Source organism: Salvelinus namaycush, chromosome 36 (genome assembly GCF_016432855.1).
Source record: "Salvelinus namaycush isolate Seneca chromosome 36, SaNama_1.0, whole genome shotgun sequence".
Classification (NCBI taxonomy): Eukaryota; Metazoa; Chordata; class Actinopteri; order Salmoniformes; family Salmonidae; genus Salvelinus; species Salvelinus namaycush.
Genome location: NC_052342.1, coordinates 10,561,108 through 10,578,607, shown reverse-complemented (window position 1 = coordinate 10,578,607; position 17,500 = coordinate 10,561,108). Strand labels below are relative to the sequence as shown.

General features: G+C 47.6%; 1 protein-coding gene across 5 annotated transcripts in view; it reads right to left on the bottom strand.

Annotated features, from left to right (window-relative positions):
* The window catches only part of LOC120030622 (peroxisome proliferator-activated receptor gamma coactivator 1-alpha-like), a 42,970-nt gene that overhangs the window by 17,375 nt on the left and 8,095 nt on the right, over positions 1 to 17,500 (bottom strand). Inside the window, exons 3-5 of one of the 5 annotated variants that reach the window (XM_038976048.1) lie at positions 3,118 to 3,312; positions 2,002 to 2,124; positions 1 to 1,188 (exon numbers count right to left, since the gene is read on the bottom strand). The exon at positions 1 to 1,188 is cut by the window's left edge and continues 136 nt beyond it. In XM_038976048.1, coding sequence (XP_038831976.1) covers positions 1 to 1,188; positions 2,002 to 2,124; positions 3,118 to 3,312 — 1,506 coding nt within the window. The remainder of the gene's footprint in view (positions 1,189 to 2,001; positions 2,125 to 3,117; positions 3,313 to 17,500) is intronic. The other 4 variants (XM_038976051.1, XM_038976049.1, XM_038976052.1 and 1 more) reach the window with 4 other exon arrangements.

Genomic DNA, 17,500 nt, shown 5'->3' with positions numbered 1-17,500 from the left:
GAGCGCCATGGGGCTGCCCATGGCATCATCATCGCGGACCTCCTCCCCAAAACAGCCAGCCTGCTCCACCAGGCCAACCTCCGGCCAACCCAAGCCCAGCTCCAGCCCCAAATCTAGCCCCTGGTCTGACTGGCTAACCCAGCTGCCTAGGCCTAAGCTCTCGGCCAACAGGGGGTCCAAATCAGGCTCCTTGGCCTGTCTGAGACCCCAGCTGCCGGGATTGATATTGACAGTCCCTCTGTACTTCTCCTCCACCTCAATAGCCTGGCTGGGACACTGATCCCTCTCCAGGACTCCAGAGCTCATTCTTGATGAACTGCTCTTGCGGGGCTGAGGGGTAGTAGCGGGCAGGAGCAAGTGAGCCCGATAGCTTGCGGGCCTCTGCTTGGAGGTCAGCAACTGGCTAAGCAACGGATGCCCCGGCTCCTCCTCTCTTTTCTTTATGGTCACTGTGATGTGCCTACGCGCTGCCACACCACGGCCATGCCCGCCCCAGCACTCGCTAGCCTGAGTGGCAGTGCCCACCTCAGGGCAACGCCCACAGCTGCCTGTCTGACCCGTCTCTCTAGGAAGGAGAGAATAAGAATGCATGTACCTAATGAACCTAGCGGCTGCCAGGCGCCCCGCGTCCACCGCAGGCTGCGGACCTGGCGGCCTTCCTTCTTCACTGGACGGCCTGCGCTCCAGTTTGGGGCGGGCATGGCCACTGCCGTTCCTACGTGTTGGGGGGACGGGAGCGGGTGCCGCCGCGGGTTCGGACTGTCCCTCAGTGCCACCAGCCCCATGAGCGCAACGACGCCACTTCCCAGCCCCCACACCAGCCACACTACACTCGCCAGCAGCCCGGCTCTCACCTCGCTGGTGATGCTGCTGCTGCTGCTGTTGCGACACGACGGACGACGAGGATGACTTCTTCTTGGAGGCGATAGAGGAGGAGGAGGAGAGGGAGGAGAAGGAGGAGGTGGAGGAGGAGGACGGCGACGAGGAGGTGGAGGAGGAGGCGCCCAGCAGGCCGCCCTTGTCTTTGCCGCCACCCCCCCAGGCGCTCTTGGCGTCGCTGGCTTTGGTCTGGAGGAGGATGTCGTCAGTGGCAGTCAGGTACTTGAGCAGCTCGGTGCACGGGCGCCTCACTAGACGGCTCTGCTGCGGACAGCCCCCCCTCGGCTTGCTGTTCCAGGAGATCTCCGTCTGCAGGGGGAGGTAGAACGAAAGAAAGAAAGAGTTAAAAGAGATTAAGGAAGAGAGAGTGAGGCTCAGCACAACGGGTCGGCCCAACTGTTTGGGAGGCGGTGGTGGGAGCGCCGCCCGCCCATCATCTTAATTGCGTGGCCCCCGAGCGGCACCGCAGCAGCTCTGTGCGCTCATCCCCTGTCCTGGGGGAGCCCTCATAGCTCCATGCTCCAGAAGTGGGTGAGTCAAAGGAGCGGTTTAAAAATAGACTTTTCAGAGATGTGTTAGCTCTGTGTGTGCACAACACAACGGCTCCCGTATGCGCTGTTTACTAGACAACAACGCGACCAACGCATTCCAAATGATTATTTTTTAGTAAGCGCACCTTTTTCAGTAGTTTCTCCGAACAAGGAGGAGTAAACGAATGTATTATTTATGTGCTATCGTACTAAATAAAAATCGAATCTTCAAGAGCATTCATCATGTTCCAATGAAATGCGGCAAACAGCAAAATACTGGAATCACCGACTTCATTTAATTTGTATTCCTGTGCCCATTATACACCCACTAAAATACTACTTTCATCTAAATGGAAAACCCATTCCCTCTACGGGGGGGGGGTTAAAGAAGACAACAGTCCCGATGCTTCGCCTGGAAAGCTGAACAGCCAATCAGCATGTTTTTATTACGAGATTGCAGTGGAGCAGAATCTTAACATATTCCAATGCTGGCAATGAAAAAAAATCTGAGAACAGAGATGATAAACAAACATGGAGGGGCCCTCGGAAGCGGTGCCTTTGAAGTGAGCGAACGGTGCGACTGGGTAGCTACCTTGACAACAGCAGGTGTTGGTCTGATCCGGTGGTTGCTGGCTGCATGGTTTTGTGCCTTGTCGCCTATGTATTGATTATAGCTGAGCTGGGAGTTTGCGGGTGCCAGAAGGAGCTTCTTCAGCTGAAAAACCCCACACAGAACAGAGAATAAAGGGGGGGAGGAAGAGAGAATAGAGAAAAAAAGGGATGAGTAGTGTTTACGCAAACTGCCGTTGCCTCTGAAATTTCAACATTTCACTAAAATAAACGATCAGAGATAGTCAATGCTTTTGTAAATGTGTGACTGAGGATGTTCGATTTATCTTGGTGTAGTTGTAACAACACAGAAGCCCTCATGAAGACAAACTCTTTACTATCTATCAAGCAGGTCTTCTTTCTGTTTATTTACAGTGTTAAAAAGACAAGTCAACGAGAAACTATGTTGCTTTGGCAGGTGTTTTGGGGTACACAATGGCCGTGCTTTACTAGTGTGGATAGGTTGGTCAACCAGAGCCAGCATAAAATACAACGGACTACAACTGAACGAAATAAACAATATTCCAGGTCAAACCCCCTCAGGAAAGGCCAAATCAAAGGGGTTATGTGGTCATGTTTTGTGTTTCGTAACAAATACACCAGTATGACCAACCTTCATCAGGAAACAGTCTATCTCCAATGATGGTTCTGGGATTAGTATGGCCCACTGACATTAGATGAGATGAGATGGATTTCCTTTTCTCATTACATCCCTAGCTTGATTTTGAGGCCCGTGGCATAGTGTCACCCATTCCAGACCCACCACTGTGCATGTATCATTACATTGGCGCAGCTAGTACGCTACAATGTAATTAGCACCTCACAGCTAACACTGATCAATTCGATTTGCTCTTTCATCCATGCATCTGAATCATGGCTCATCTCAGCCCACAGACAGACATGCACAAGGGGGGGGGGGGGCATGTGGGTTGGCGGCTGGGCTGCAAAAGCTGAAGGCCTGCAAGGCACACAGCCATTTTTGGTCAGCGGCTGGCTTCACTCATAGTGCCTTATCTGGTGTCGGCTGAGGCTCTGGCAAAGGGGGTGAAGGGAAGGGCGTGTGCTGGGGGATGAGGGAGGGGGTGGAACAGGGTCTTACCAAGGAGGGCTCCTCTGGTTCGGGGGTGCGCGGCGAACCGTCGGGGGTGCAGGGACAGCTCTGGTCGCTGGCATTGGTCACGTCCCCATCTGCCAGGGCCTCGAACGAAGGCAATCCGTCCTCGTCCACTGGGATGCTGTCCAGCGTTTCTGTAAGCACTGCCAGCAAGTTGGCCTCATTTTCCTCATCTATCTTCTTAGGAGGAGAAGAGAAGAGGGAAGAGGGATGGAGAGAGAAATAGGACATTTTAGTTTAGAGAATTTGTTTTACCAGCATGTGTATTTTTTTGCAGAAGGGGTTGGGAGGGTGGGTGGTAACATGCTTATGTTGTTAATAGAGTAGGCCAGTTTTGCAGCAGAACGGCTTTGTTCTGGAGTCCTATTTCTTTTAAAAACACAATTCTCTCTCTGCGTGCATGAGTCAGGCCTGTCACTCATATTTTAAGCATGCAGCTTACAGGACCAAAATAATATCTCCCCCCAAAAATCCATTAACAAGGGTGACACACGGCAAAATATCTAGGGGGGAGCAGATAGGGAAGGAGGGATGTTGAGTCGCCGGAAAGGGAACGATAGGCTTGTCAAAAATATGTTTTCGAGCAATCCTCCGATATGGCGAATTACTGCCTGTTAATGCTAAATGAATGTGTTTTTTTAAGCGGCAGGAAAAGACAACTGACGCCCGTCGAGAAGCGTGTGCGAGGGGAAAGTTGCCGCCCAACATTTCTAAATAAAGTCCTGTTCTCGCCTCTTGTTCCCCTTTGAAGTGGATGTTGTGAGTTAGCTGCAGCTGTTTCCCCAGTTAAAGGGGTGGAGAGAGAGAGCGAAAGAGACGGAGAGATGTGAGCTGCCTAGCATCGACGGGAGGTGTGTGAGAGAGAGGGGTATGGAAGAGGGAGGGGGGAGACAACAGGCACTGGAAGTTCCAGGACAAAACCCAGGGGAACCGAAAAGACAGGAAAAGATAAACAGCAATCGCCCCGGGATGCTCCGCGGCGAGCCCAATAAGAATAAGAACAAATCCCTTTATGCCACACAGCAGGATTAGCATCTCTCGCTGATAGCGTGCGGCGATCATCCCGCCGAGGGGGAACCATCCCTTCAGATAGCGCCACTTGCCTGCTCTGGCTTGGCTCCCTCGTGCACACAATTACCCCAGGCCGCTTGCTCCCATTCAACCCCTCTGAGTTTCCCACGATTACACACCACCGTGGATAGCTCTTCACAGGAGAAGCTTTAGAGCTTCCGAGATAGCGGCCATTTAATGTTTTTTTTCCTCCATTTTTTGGGAAGATGGCACAGATAGCCTACGCATTTGCGTTAGCTAGCTGACAGTGAGGAGAATGTGAATCCAATGCCCATTCAGACAACATTCACCCTCTAACAACATGTGCTCTCAGTCATTATTAGAACATTATAAAAAGGGCCATAATTTCACAGAGATAACAAAACGGTGACTGGGGCCACGCCAGCACTGGCAGTAAACGGTTAGCAGGAAATTGCTCCCGAAGTGGTACCATGCTGTTTAATTACTTGCAAAAGAGCTTGAATTCAGCGTGCCGGAACCTATGTGGCCGTTCACAGTTTTCCAACATCCCACTTTATTAGCCGTGTGCTAAGCGGGTGGGTAATAACAGTTGATACAGCCAGATCCTTTTCTCAGAACCTAACATGCGCTCCTCAGCTAGAAAATTGTAACTGGGATCATTTCAGATTATCTCAAATGAGGCTTTAATGGAGAACCATCTGTTTGGATTCAACTTAAGCAACTTCTCACTGAAGGCTTGGGTGGCCTTTTTTTTAACCTCCTTTCCAGTTTCGTCTTTTCCAATATGCATGTGCTTTGCGCGTGAAATCAAGACCACTGTCTGACCTAGTGCCAGTAGAAGTTCAAAAGGCCACCGAGCCTCATCGGAAGGGAGGGGTCTCAGGAATTTTTACACGGCTCTGGTCGAGTTTCACTCGAGGTACGTGACCACTACAATCCGGTTTGAGAAAGTCTTGCTAGACTTGAGAGGTAGTCCATGTTCCTCAAGATAACCCCCTGGGGGACTGTAATTCTGTGAAAGGGACACTTGTAAAAGCTCAAGTCGTGACGGTCATGCTACAGGCCTTGCTAAAGCTCCAGCTGGTAAGAGTCCCAGGCCAGTCAGGGGATTTTCAGGGGCTTGGGGGAAAAGAGCAGACCTGAGAAAGTGGTTCTCCTCTTGAGAGAGCCCCTGTCCAGCAAAGCCCAGCTTTGCCATGCCAGCTTAAGACCCTCCTCTCGCTGCTTCACCGGACCAAAGTCAATCCACTACCCCTTGACTCTTCACTAGCCAAAAGAACCCTCTTGGGAGAAATCTTTCACTTGGACCGATTGGGTTGAGATATTCAACCGCAAAGGGGGGAGGCCATCGGGGCTAACCTGGCGTCCTCTTTTATCGATTACCACAGCGGCTGTTGAGAGAATGAAATAGGGTTGGCAGAAGAAAAGAAAAAGGAATGGCCTCAGTGGGAGCACCATCTCTCCCATCCTGGTTAATGGACCTCACTGAATTAAAGAGATCTTAACAATCCAAGGCTAATTGTGGGATCACAATATATTAACCCGCTTCAATTCTAAAGGGTGCCATTCATGGCTGTTTTACTCCAAGCGCTTCAATTAGCCATAAAGCATGCTGGCAAGCGCCGGTAGGACTGTTCCATCTCTCCCACCCCCCCCCCCCCCCCCCCCCCCCCTTCCCTCCCCTACCTCAGATAAAAAAGCAGCGCACCAGTCATTCATTATCAGGTGAGGTTCTTTGTTATCAGACAGGCTGTCTTTGAAATCGTCCTTGCTTTAACTCTTTTATTGAGTTCCGCCGAGCCATTGTGTTCCAGAGGTATTATTCGTGCCACTGATAACGGGGTGTGCATGTTTTGAAAAATAAATAAACACTTTTGAACTCCGAGTTAAATAGCCAAATTAAATGGACTAATTGCTTCTTGAAGATTTGAAGCCTCCGCGCAATGCGCCAGGGATCAAACTTCAAGTAGGCATTTGGCAATGCATCTTTACATCTTTGAAGGAGAGGAATAAAAAATCCACTATAAAAGTTTACGCAATTGCAAACCTGATCATTCAATAAGACAGAGATTAATTTTATACACACTGCTGTTATCTTAAAATGAAAGAGACTGTTACAACAACCACTCAGGGAGAAGAAATCCTCTCATTCTAAATAGGTCATCTGTTATTGAAAGTACTGTTTATATAAGGGGAGACTGCAAATAAGGGAGAAAAAAAAAAGTCAGTCTACACAGACAGAAAACATTTCTTAATAAATTGGCCTGCGAATTGCTCGGGGTTAAATCCGCGCCTTGACAATTTAATTGTGCTGCTGCTTCGTCTAGATCTCTCTCTTCTCTCTTCTCTCTTCTCTCTTCTCTCTTCTCTCTTCTCTCTCCTCTCTTCTCTCTCTCTCTCTCTCTCTCTCTCTCTCTCTCTCTCTCTCTCTCTCTCTCTCTCTCTCTCTCTCTCTCTCTCTCTCTCTCTCTCTGCCCCCTCATAAACTCAAAGGCGTTCTCTCGGACGAGGTTAAACGAGTAGCCAGACCGAATCAAAGCACAATCAGAAATGGAGGGGAACCCAGGCTAGGAGAGGAGGAGAGGTGAGTCGCTTCAACGTCACAACTCCACCAAGAAAGCAGCATTAGATTTGATGAACAAATAATGTCATGCTGTATTATTGCCCCAGATTTCAGAGGAAATAAATCAAAGTCAGAAGCCACTAAGGCGTTAGTCGAGCTGACAAGTCAGCTGGTCACACAGGCGCAACATATGGCAGGAGAGGGGCGAGGGGAAGGGGCGATATTATGCTTGATCTGGCAATGCGGTGCGGAGGCTCCGTACGGAGAGTATGACGCAATTGCGGAGGATTGCGGAGGCCAAATTAAGCTCTGTACGGTGATGCCATATGGACCTCCCAAATTTTGTAACAATGCGGAGGGCTCTGTATAGCTCTGCATTTACATGATTGGTTGATGGTAGGTGGGGGCAGTAGGTCCTTGATAAACACAAACTCACTTCCTTGGCAACTTCCATGACAATAAACATGGAGAACCTTGACAAAAGGCTATAAGAACAAGTTTGCAAACATAAACATCTTCATGATACCTTGTGTAGGGATTTCAAAGACACAAAAATGAGGAGAAGAGAGATCGGGGAGGTAATGGCGATGGAAGGGGACGCTTGCCACAAGAAGTGGAGGCAGTTGCAGGACAAGTTCGTAAAACAAAAAAATGTAAATGGTTGAAGTGGAGATGCAGGTGAGAAAACGGTGCCATTTTACTTCATGCTGTCTTGGCTGAGCTCCTATGTCAAGCACCGGGATACCGACTCCAATATCTCAGAAGAGGTAAGGTCTTGTCTTTTAATTTAGCCGGCTGCTTGTAATTAGCTGGCTGGCTATAGAGATTAGCCCTGAATCAGTGCGACCGGTGCATTTTAAGTGGTGCAGACCAATTTATTGGATGCATATGACACACTCTGCTCTGCGGAGTCCGCATCGCCGTAAATGCTGTACGGCCACTGCAGACGCCGGTTTGACCATGAATCGGCTTTAAGGTGCAGCACGATGCACTGCAGAGATAAACCGTGCAGCCAACAGAGACGGCCAGTCATTTAGCACATGGAGAGAGAAGGTGATTGTAACCTATAGGAACGAAACAATACATAAGTGCTGTATAGATCTTTATTGTGTATGTGTGTGTCTGTGTATGTGTGCATACGTGTGTGTGTGTGTGTGTGTGTGTGTGTGTGTGTGTGTGTGTGTGTGTGTGTGTGTGTGTGTGTGTGTGTGTGTGTGTGTGTGTGTGTGTGTGGGCACATGAATGTGTGTGTGTGTACACGTGCCTGTGTGTATACTTGAGCACATGTATGGGTGTGTGTCTGTCTCAGTGTTACGAGTCATAAAACAAAATATTAAAACTGTCAAATTTGTCAAGGCCATGATTGGCCCGGTAACAGATGTCAGAGCTGAAGACCAGTCTCGTTTTACCGTCTGGCTACTGGAGTCAACAGTGCATCGGATTATTCAAAGTCCATTTCCCAAGCAAATGATCCCAAGCAAGAGACTGGGGTCTGCTTGCTTCGGACACAAGGCTCACCAGGTGGCATCGGTCAACACCTGAAAATGTTTATGAGCCAAGACACACACAAAAAACACACACACACATAGAAAAATAAACACACGTATACAGCCCATTTACCCAGCAATAAAAGTCTAATTCCTTGACCGTCTGGGTTTTACATACAGATAAGAGTGGTCAAAACTGTGGGTCGTCCACTCAGCTCAAATCAGACCATTTCCCTCTCTGCTGAGCTAATGCCGTAAGAGGGCTCATATCCTAGCTTGCCTAACCTCTTAGCAATGTACTACTAGAGATCCTGGTGCAGGATTATGACCATTGACCGTTTGATCCAAACTGGAACTCTTGGCCCTACACACAGTTTCTCAGTGATGTCAGGAGTGATGTCAAGGCAGGATATCACTGTCACGTGTCACTCCCATTGACAACCAGTATGACTTTTAAACAGTGGAAACTACATTCCGGCCTGTCGGTGAAGCCTTGGACTGTGTGAGGGAGAAGTGTATGCCCCGAGGCCAGCACTGATGATGTGTCTCCTGGGAGCCATTTCAACCGTTAGAGCGCTATGAGATGAGAACGGAGAGAGCGAGAGAGCGAGAGAGAGCGCAAGAGCGGAAGAAAATCCTTATGACCGATTCTCTGTGAAAGACCGTCAAACCAGACACAACTCACTCTGATTCTGAGAGTAACCCAAACGTGTTTATAAGAAAACGTCTCTTTATTCTGGTTTGTAAAAGGTTGATGGACAGTCTTTGACCGACATCTCGCTGTCCCACCACAACTCTTGACCGAAAACTCTGACACAAAACATGCCCAGGTCTCGAAAAATCTGCTGACGCCACCTTGTCCTACGGCAATTTTTAGACTTCAGCCTTACCGGTTGTACAGTACCTCTGGGTCAAAAGTCATGGGAGTCAGCAAAAGCTACACTACCAGCACAACATCATCAGCAGCCATGAAACAAGCTTGAATCCTTGCTCAGGATTCTCTAAGCAGGTGTACACATAACAGAAACAGGCAGACATAGCAGCTCGCACAACGGTGGATCTCTAAGGAGATCAGACTGTTGGACGCCAACAAATGAGGAGATGGACACCAACAAATGAGGAGAAGGCCAGTGGTTGGTTCCATATGCCTCTAGCAAAGGGGGGGGGACAGAACGCCTAAAGCAACCCTCCCTTCCCCCAGGAGGTTTGGACTAGTCTGCCCACCACCACTGCTGAAGACAACTGGAGCTCTCCAGTGACTAGACTTACTAGAGTCTGAGGAGTGGCTTAGTCACATGCGTTACAGGCCCAGGAGAGCCCCCGGTCACCAGACAGCTGAAGCCAGACCATGAGGGGGGTTTATATTAACAGCGTGATTAGAGAATCCACATCTAAGGCCTAACGCAGAACTGCTGTCGTTTGTCGTCTCTCTCCTTCTAACAGATGGTCAGAGTGGTCAGAGCCTGTTTAATTCTTTCTTTTTATTACTCCAACGTAATTACACACCATCAAAATGTTTGGATGCTCTTTCGTGTGGTGATTTGGGTTAGGGTTGTTTTTTTTCTGTATTATCCAGGTTGACGCAAGAAATGGAGGTTCTTGCATTCCTACTTAGTTGAAATGGGAATATTTTCGATGCATTTTTCTAATGGCATGCAACTAGCTGTTTGCTTAAGTAGGCAGCTATGAATCTGCAGTGCTAAGCATCCCCCGGTACGTGTCGGCGTGTAAACAATGGTGGTCAGTAGATGGAGAGTGTGGGGGGGGGGGGGGGGGGGGGGCTCTGACGTCCAAACCCTGTTAAATGGACATTGTCACATTTCCTCCACCAACGAGCGCATCGGTAACCGTTACCGTTACCGTTACCGTGTGTGTAGCAAAACAAAAACAACGTGGGGTGTTAGTTTGAGGCTGTTTTGTCATGACATTTTCACGGAGAGAGAACAGCCAAAGCTTCTCCTTTTCTCACAGAACTGCCAAGGATAATATCCGCTGCCCCCCTCCATCCCTCCCCCCTTTCCCCTCCTGACCTTTCAGACCCTGCCAAGCTCATCAAGGGCTGCGGGCCTTTTCATTTGTCGCAGTAATATCTAAGGAGGATACATTCCATAGAAAGGAGAGAGCGAGGATAAGGGTGGACAGATACTGTATAACACAGTGGTGTTGTGTACCGGGACGCAAACGGGAAATATTTTGTATGCAGGGAAGCACACTTCTGCGTCGATTGGGTGCGTGTGCGTGTGTGCATGCGGGTGTGTTTCTATGTAAGCATGTGTGTGCGGCTATGTGTGTGCGTGTTGGGGAGGGTATGGACCCAATATCACAAATATATGGTAATTGAAACCACAGAAATCTTTTTGGAAAATATAGTCAATTTGATTCTGTGGCAAAAGGTCACCCTATTCAATTTACACTCTATGCTGAGTACAACAAGGAGAGCAGAAAACACCTGAAAGCAAATGATCTTATCAAGCCTAGAGACCTCAGCACTTACCTACTGCATAAAAGCTATTTGCTGATTACTAAATAAATGCATTATCTTTTACCTTGACTTCTGTGCATGTGTGTGTGTTTCCCCCCGGTTGTATCTGGTCAGGGTGCTGCAGCAGGTAACCCTTGTCCGTGCCTTGACTTTGTGAGCAGGTTATCAAGAGTCACGTTTCATCCACTTGGTTATCTGATGGCCTTTCTGGGGTGGCGACACACTCGCCAGCAGGTAAACATAAGAGGGCGCCCAAAACCTTCAACAGTCTGAGTGGGACTATTGAGTAATATTACGTCTCTACAACTGTGAAGATACACAGAGCAAACTAACTAGAGAAAGTCTAAGTCCTCTGCATCAATACAGATGGGTGTTAGGAAAGATTTCATAGATGGACTTAAATTCATTGAAATACCTGTCAAGGAGTAGCCTTCACTGTAATGTATATGAATGTATTTATTGCAAGTTTATCTAGGATCATAAAATGTCATTATCACATGCAAATCCAGGAAATTGATATTTTCCAATCAGCTCAACCGTTATCCTGTTTGTTTGAATGTTCGATTGAGTGGAATGTCCCTGTAATTGTCAGCTGACCGCTTGCAAGCCTGGTTATTTCACTAATTGCATACTGACACACCTGTGGCCTCCTGCCTCAAGCGCTTCAGTTTCTTTAAATGGGAGATGGGGTTAAGTGAGTGAAGGTTACTGCTGATATTTATTATGATATCACCGTCTCTGTCTCATAAATGTGGGAGGGCGTCGGCCAGCTAACCGAACACCATTGTTTATGAACTCTTCAATGCTTGTACTTTCTCCCAAAGCACCTATCCACATACCTTCATGGATTTGAAGGACAATTACGAGTACATGGAAACGCCCTCTATCCCACGCCTACACCAATCCAATGCTTTTCATTTTGTGGGGAGTAGTGAACAAGTGCACACTTCAGCAAGAAGAAGAGAGTATGTTTTGATATGACGTCAGTTAAGAACAAATTCTTATTTACAATGACAGTCTAGGAACAGTGGGTTAACTGCCTTGTTCAGGGGCAGAATGACAGATCTTTACCTTGTCAGCTCGGGGATTCAATCCACCAACCTTTCGGTTACTAGTCCAATGCTCTAACAACTAGGCTACCTGCCGTACCATAATTGACAATACCAGACAAAATTGTCTGGGTACAACGCCTACTCAGTCTGCCAGTTAATATAAGTAATGACAACACTAACGTGGTATTGGACACAGACAGGGATGGAGGAATAGAGGGATTTCGAGCTAGCGCTCATTAAAATGAGGTCAACAGCCCCATCGGAGGACACACACTTTTCCCAAATGTGCTTCATAACAAATGTGTGTACCTCCTTCCAGTGAGAATGAACCCCCTAATCTACCCCAGAAACACAGCAGAGACACACACAGAGGCAGGCAGACAACCCCCCTCCCTTTCCCACAAACACACACACAGGGGCAGGCAGACAACCCCCACTCCCTTTCCCACAAACACACACACACACAGAGACAGGTAGACAGGCAGACAAACCCCACTCCCTTTCCCACAAACACACACACACACACAGAGGCAGGCAGACAGGCAGGCAGACAACCCCCCCCTCCCTTTCCCACAAACACACACACACACAGAGGCAGGCAGACAACCCCCCTCCCTTTCCCATAAGCACAAACACACACACATACACACACACCATCAATGTCCATGCCACAGCTTTCTGCTTAGCCTACTGTCTGTCAGTGGTAATGATTGTCAAGCCAATGTGCGTCATCCCAGCAGCCACTCACTCAAGCACAAGGAGTTACTTCAAGAGCTTCTTCAACTATTCAAGGCCCTGCCTGAGCCCAAATGTTCAAATAGAAAACACAAGCTTGAACCATAAGCATGCAGTTCTCATAGCTCAATTGGTGTTGAACGTAGTTGCGGAATGACCAGGCTTGTGAGTTTGACTTCCACATCAAAAGGCATACAAGAAAAAGAAACACTGCACACTCTTTCGGGAAGAACAAACAACCAAGACCAGCTACTTTGTAAGAGACAGAGTCCATTTTCTTCTATCAAGCCAATTTTTTGTTTATTCCATCCTATTCTATGAGTAGGTCTAGGGAAGAGAGAGGCGCTAGTGCAGAAATGCTAGCTGTAGCAAGGCAGGGCTGCCGGGCTGGGGAGGGCTGCACACCTCTGATCGATAGGCCTCTCCTGGAGAGGAGGATCACACAGGACTGATAGCACTTCACATCTAATCACTGAACCCACGGACTGAGGGCCTCCTTCTTTCTATCGCTCACTTGCTCTCACTCTCTCTTCAATTCACTTTCTCTCCTTTCTCTTCACTCTCTCTCTCACTCTGCCTCACTCTCACTCATTCTGTTACTCTTTCTCGCTCTATCCCTCTCTAAAAAGTGTTTTTAACTCCCACCCGCTTGAAAGTATACATTATTAAATAATACAGGAAGGCTTGGCTTGCGGTTTGGGTTCCTATGTGTATTTGTATGTGTGTGTGTGTATGTCTGTGTGTGTGTGTCTGTCTGTGTGTGTGTGTATGTGTGCGTGCAGGGGGCTTATTGGCTTAGCATTTCCGGCCAGGGTAAAGAGAAGCGGTCCTGAAAGGCTCTTAGTACAGATTACGCTCTCGCACTAAAAATAGCCACACACACACACACACACACACACACACACACACACACACACACACACACACACACACACACACACACACACACACACACACACACACACACACACACACACACACACACACACACACACACACACACACAGGAACGCTATGGAAGTGCAGCGACTAGCCATTCATCACATGCAAACGTCACCACCTGGTATTTTTATAAGTTGTCTCACTCTCTTGTGTGTGTCCGTGCACACATACACACACCACACACACACTACACTACACTCACCACACACACACACACACACACTAGCTACTAGTATAGCTTGAGGAAGTGTGGGTGCCTACTTATTGCAGCAACGGCATGCCAACTTTACTCCTTACTCTCACTCTTAGAACAACAACAACACACAAACACACACACAAACAAACAAACAACACACACACCCAACACACATTACAACCTCAAAGGAAACACAACCTATTATAATATAAAAAAATACAATAACCCTGCCATGGGGGCTTCACTCCAGTGGCTGGCGATCAGATTCTACTTTGACGGAAATGCGAGGTGGACGTGACCTCTTCATGGTTAACCTTTACCCCCATGTCCTCATTAGGGGGTTCAGGAGGGAGACATACAGGACACTAGGTCACATAGCTGACCCCACCCGTGTTGGGACCTTATACAGTGCCTTCGGAAAATGTTTCCACATTATGTTACGTTACAGCCTTATTCTAAAATTGATCAAATATATATTTTTTCTCAGTAATCTACACACAGCACCCCATAATGACAAAGCGATAACAGGTTTTTAGAAGTGTATGGTAATTTATAAAACATTTAAAACAGAACTACCTTATTTACATAAGTATTCAGACCATTTGCTATGAGACTCGAAATTGAGCTCAGGTGCATCCTGTTTCCATTGCTCATCCTTGAGATGTTTCTACAACTTGATTAGAGTCTACCTATTGTAAATTCAATTGATTGGACATGACTTGAAAAGGCACACACCTGTCTATATAAGGTCCCGCAGTTGACAGTGCATGTCAGAGCAAAAACCAAGCCATGAGGTCGAAGGAATTGTCCGTAGAGCTCAGAGACAGGATTGTGTCAAGGCACAGATCTGGGGATGGGTACCAAAAAAATCTCTGCAGCATTCAAGGTCCACAAGAACACAGTGGCCACCATCATTCTTAAATGAAAGAAATGTAGAACCACCAAGACTCTTTCTAGAGCTGGCCTCCCAGCCAAACTGAGCAATCGGGGGAGAAGGGCCTTGGCCAAGAACCCGATGGTCACTCTGACAGAGCTCTAGAGTTCCTCTGTGGAGATGGGAGAACCTTCCAGAAGGACAACCATCTCTGCAGAACTCCACCAATCAGGCCTTTATGGTAGAGTGGCCAGTCAGAACCCACTCCTCAGTAAAAGGCACATGACAGGCCGCCATTTAACAAGGCACCTAAAGACTCTCAGACCATGAGAAACAAGATTCTCTGGTCTGATGAAACCAAGATTGAACTCTTTGGCCTGAATGCCAAGCGTCAATTCTGGAGGAAACCTGGCACCATCCCTAACATGCTGACCACACCGCTCGCGTTGCAAAGTAAATGTACACATACATGTTATTCAATCATTGCACCCACTCTGCTTGCGCGCGTTAACGAGCGTCTGCGTAGCCAGAACTTGGTTCCATTTGTGAAGCTTGATGCGCTGCAAGTCCCGCCTCTCTCATCTCCTCATTGGTTTTTAGGTGCATATACCCACGTGAGTGATTGAAAGACTAACTGAGGTCTACACTCCAGTCCAGTTGGTAGTGGTAATGCACCTTAAAGTCGGTTGCCAACCGCCATATAGAGTCCGAAGAAGAAGAAGCCTGAAGGAGGAGAGATTACTAGAAACAAACTTTAACCTTTTATCTGTGGATTAACTGTCGGAGTAGAGAACCTTGTGCATTTCAGGTAAAATAACAACCCAATGTTAATATCCCAGTACAAATTAGCCAGCAACAGTAAGCTAGCTAGTTAAATTGCCATAAATGTTCAATGCTTTTCGACCTGTCCCCAAATTAATATAGTTGGTTGGTTCAGAGTTTGTTTTGATATTTCAACCTGCGTGACCTGGTGTGGGTGGATAAAATCAATATGCGCGTGATGACGGATGTACGCACGCGAGCGGTCTGGTCAGCATGTAAGGTGGATGTTTTTCAGCGGTAGGGACTTGGAGACTAGTCAGGATCGAGGCAAAGGTGCACGGAGCAAAGTACAGAGAGATCCTTGATGAATACCTGCTCCAGAGCGCTCAGGACCTCAGACTGGGGAGAAGTTTCAGTTTACAACAGGAAAACGATCCTAATCACACAGCCAAGACAACACAGGAGTGTCTTCGGGACAAATCTCTGAATGTCCTTGAGTGGCCCAGCCAGAGCACGGACTTGAACCCAATCAAAAATATCTGTAAGACCAGAAAATATTTGTGCAGCAACACTCCCCATCCAACCTGACAGAGCTTGAGAGGATCTGCAGAGAGGAATGGGAGAAACTCCCCAAATACAGGTGTGCCAAGCTTGTAGCGTCATACCCAAGAAGACTCGAGGCTGTAATCGCTGCCAAAGGTGCTTCAACAAATTGAGTAAAGGGTCTGAATACTTATGTAAATGTGATATTTCTGGGTTTATTTGTAATACATTTTCAAAAATGTCAGATTTCCTTCTTTATTTACATAAAAAAAAACATTATGGGGTATTGTGTGCAGATTGACGAGGGAAAAAACGATTTAATCAATTTTAGAATAAGGCTGTAACGTAACAAAATGTGGAAAAAGTCAAGGGGTCTGAATACTTTCCGGATGCAGTGTCTATGGTGTTGTCAGATGATACAGTTGGTGGGTTTTCCATCCATGCACAGCCCAGTACAGTTATCTGTGTGAGATGGGACCCAAAGCTTTTCATCATTAGATACACAGACCCCGAAACATTAGACAGACAGTCCGGCTAGCGCTTGCACACACAAAACCCATTAAACTCTTGGCCGTACCGCTGCAGTCTGATTGAATAGAAGGGTGTGTGTGTGTGTGTGTGTGTGTGTGTGTGTGTGTGTGTGTGTGTGTGTGTGTGTGTGTGTGTGTGTGTGTGTGTGTGTGTGTGTGTGTGTGTGTGTGTGTGTGTGTGTGTGAGAGTGAGTGAGTGTGTGCATGTGTGTGCAGGTGTCTTGTTAAGCAGAAACAATCAGCTAATACGTTTGAGGACACTAAGCTGGTGCACTTATTTGCTCCAACCCAGCCCTCAATCAGCAGTGTATCTCTTTAGGAAGACATACAACAGTCAGCCAGCCAAAATGCCAAGCAACCACCAAAAGATATTCCCTCTTGCTCTTTTCCAAACATGCCCTGAGGGTACTATTTTCTTGGCTGCCCCGCTCACCTCGTTCCCTGACTCCCTCTTTCCTCCCTCCTCCTCGCCATCCCTCAGTCTGCGGGTGAATCCATTTCTTTATGCCCACTGGATATGAAACGTAACGGGGCTGTTTGCGGACATCCTTTGGGGAGAGTGTCTGTGTGTCTGTGTGAGAGCCAATGGAGTGTTGTGTAGGGGAGAGAGAGATAGAGAGAAGGAGAGAGATAGAGTGAGAGTATCTCTTTGCTGTGGAATGAATCTGACAGACGCTCAGAGATAACGCTCTGACTCAACCGTGTGTGTGCTCACGTGTGTGTGTTCACGTGTGAGTGAGTGCCTATACGTGTACACTTGAGTGTACCTGTGTGTGTTGGAAGAAAAAGGTATTGGAACATAACATTTTGATCAGCACACTTGCAACACCCCTCCCCCAAAAACCCACAAGACTACTTCACAGTCAGAATGGCAGATCTGTGAGTCTGTTACACTGTTACAGAGATTGCCTTTGTTTTTCAGAATAAGGGGAGCCTGGCTTTTATCAAACTACATTATTTGTGCACAAAGTAGGGGCCCTAACAATGAGGGGAAGTGGGTTTTATTTTAATAGGGCTCACTTGAGAGAATCATATTATACAGTACAGTATTATAATTCAGCCACCCTCGCTGAACTGCAGAAAGGGTGCGTGTGCTGTGCTCTCAAATGTCAGCATAAATTTGCAAAATAAACGCAGCCAGCGTTCAGTGGGAACTGGTAACAGGGGGTG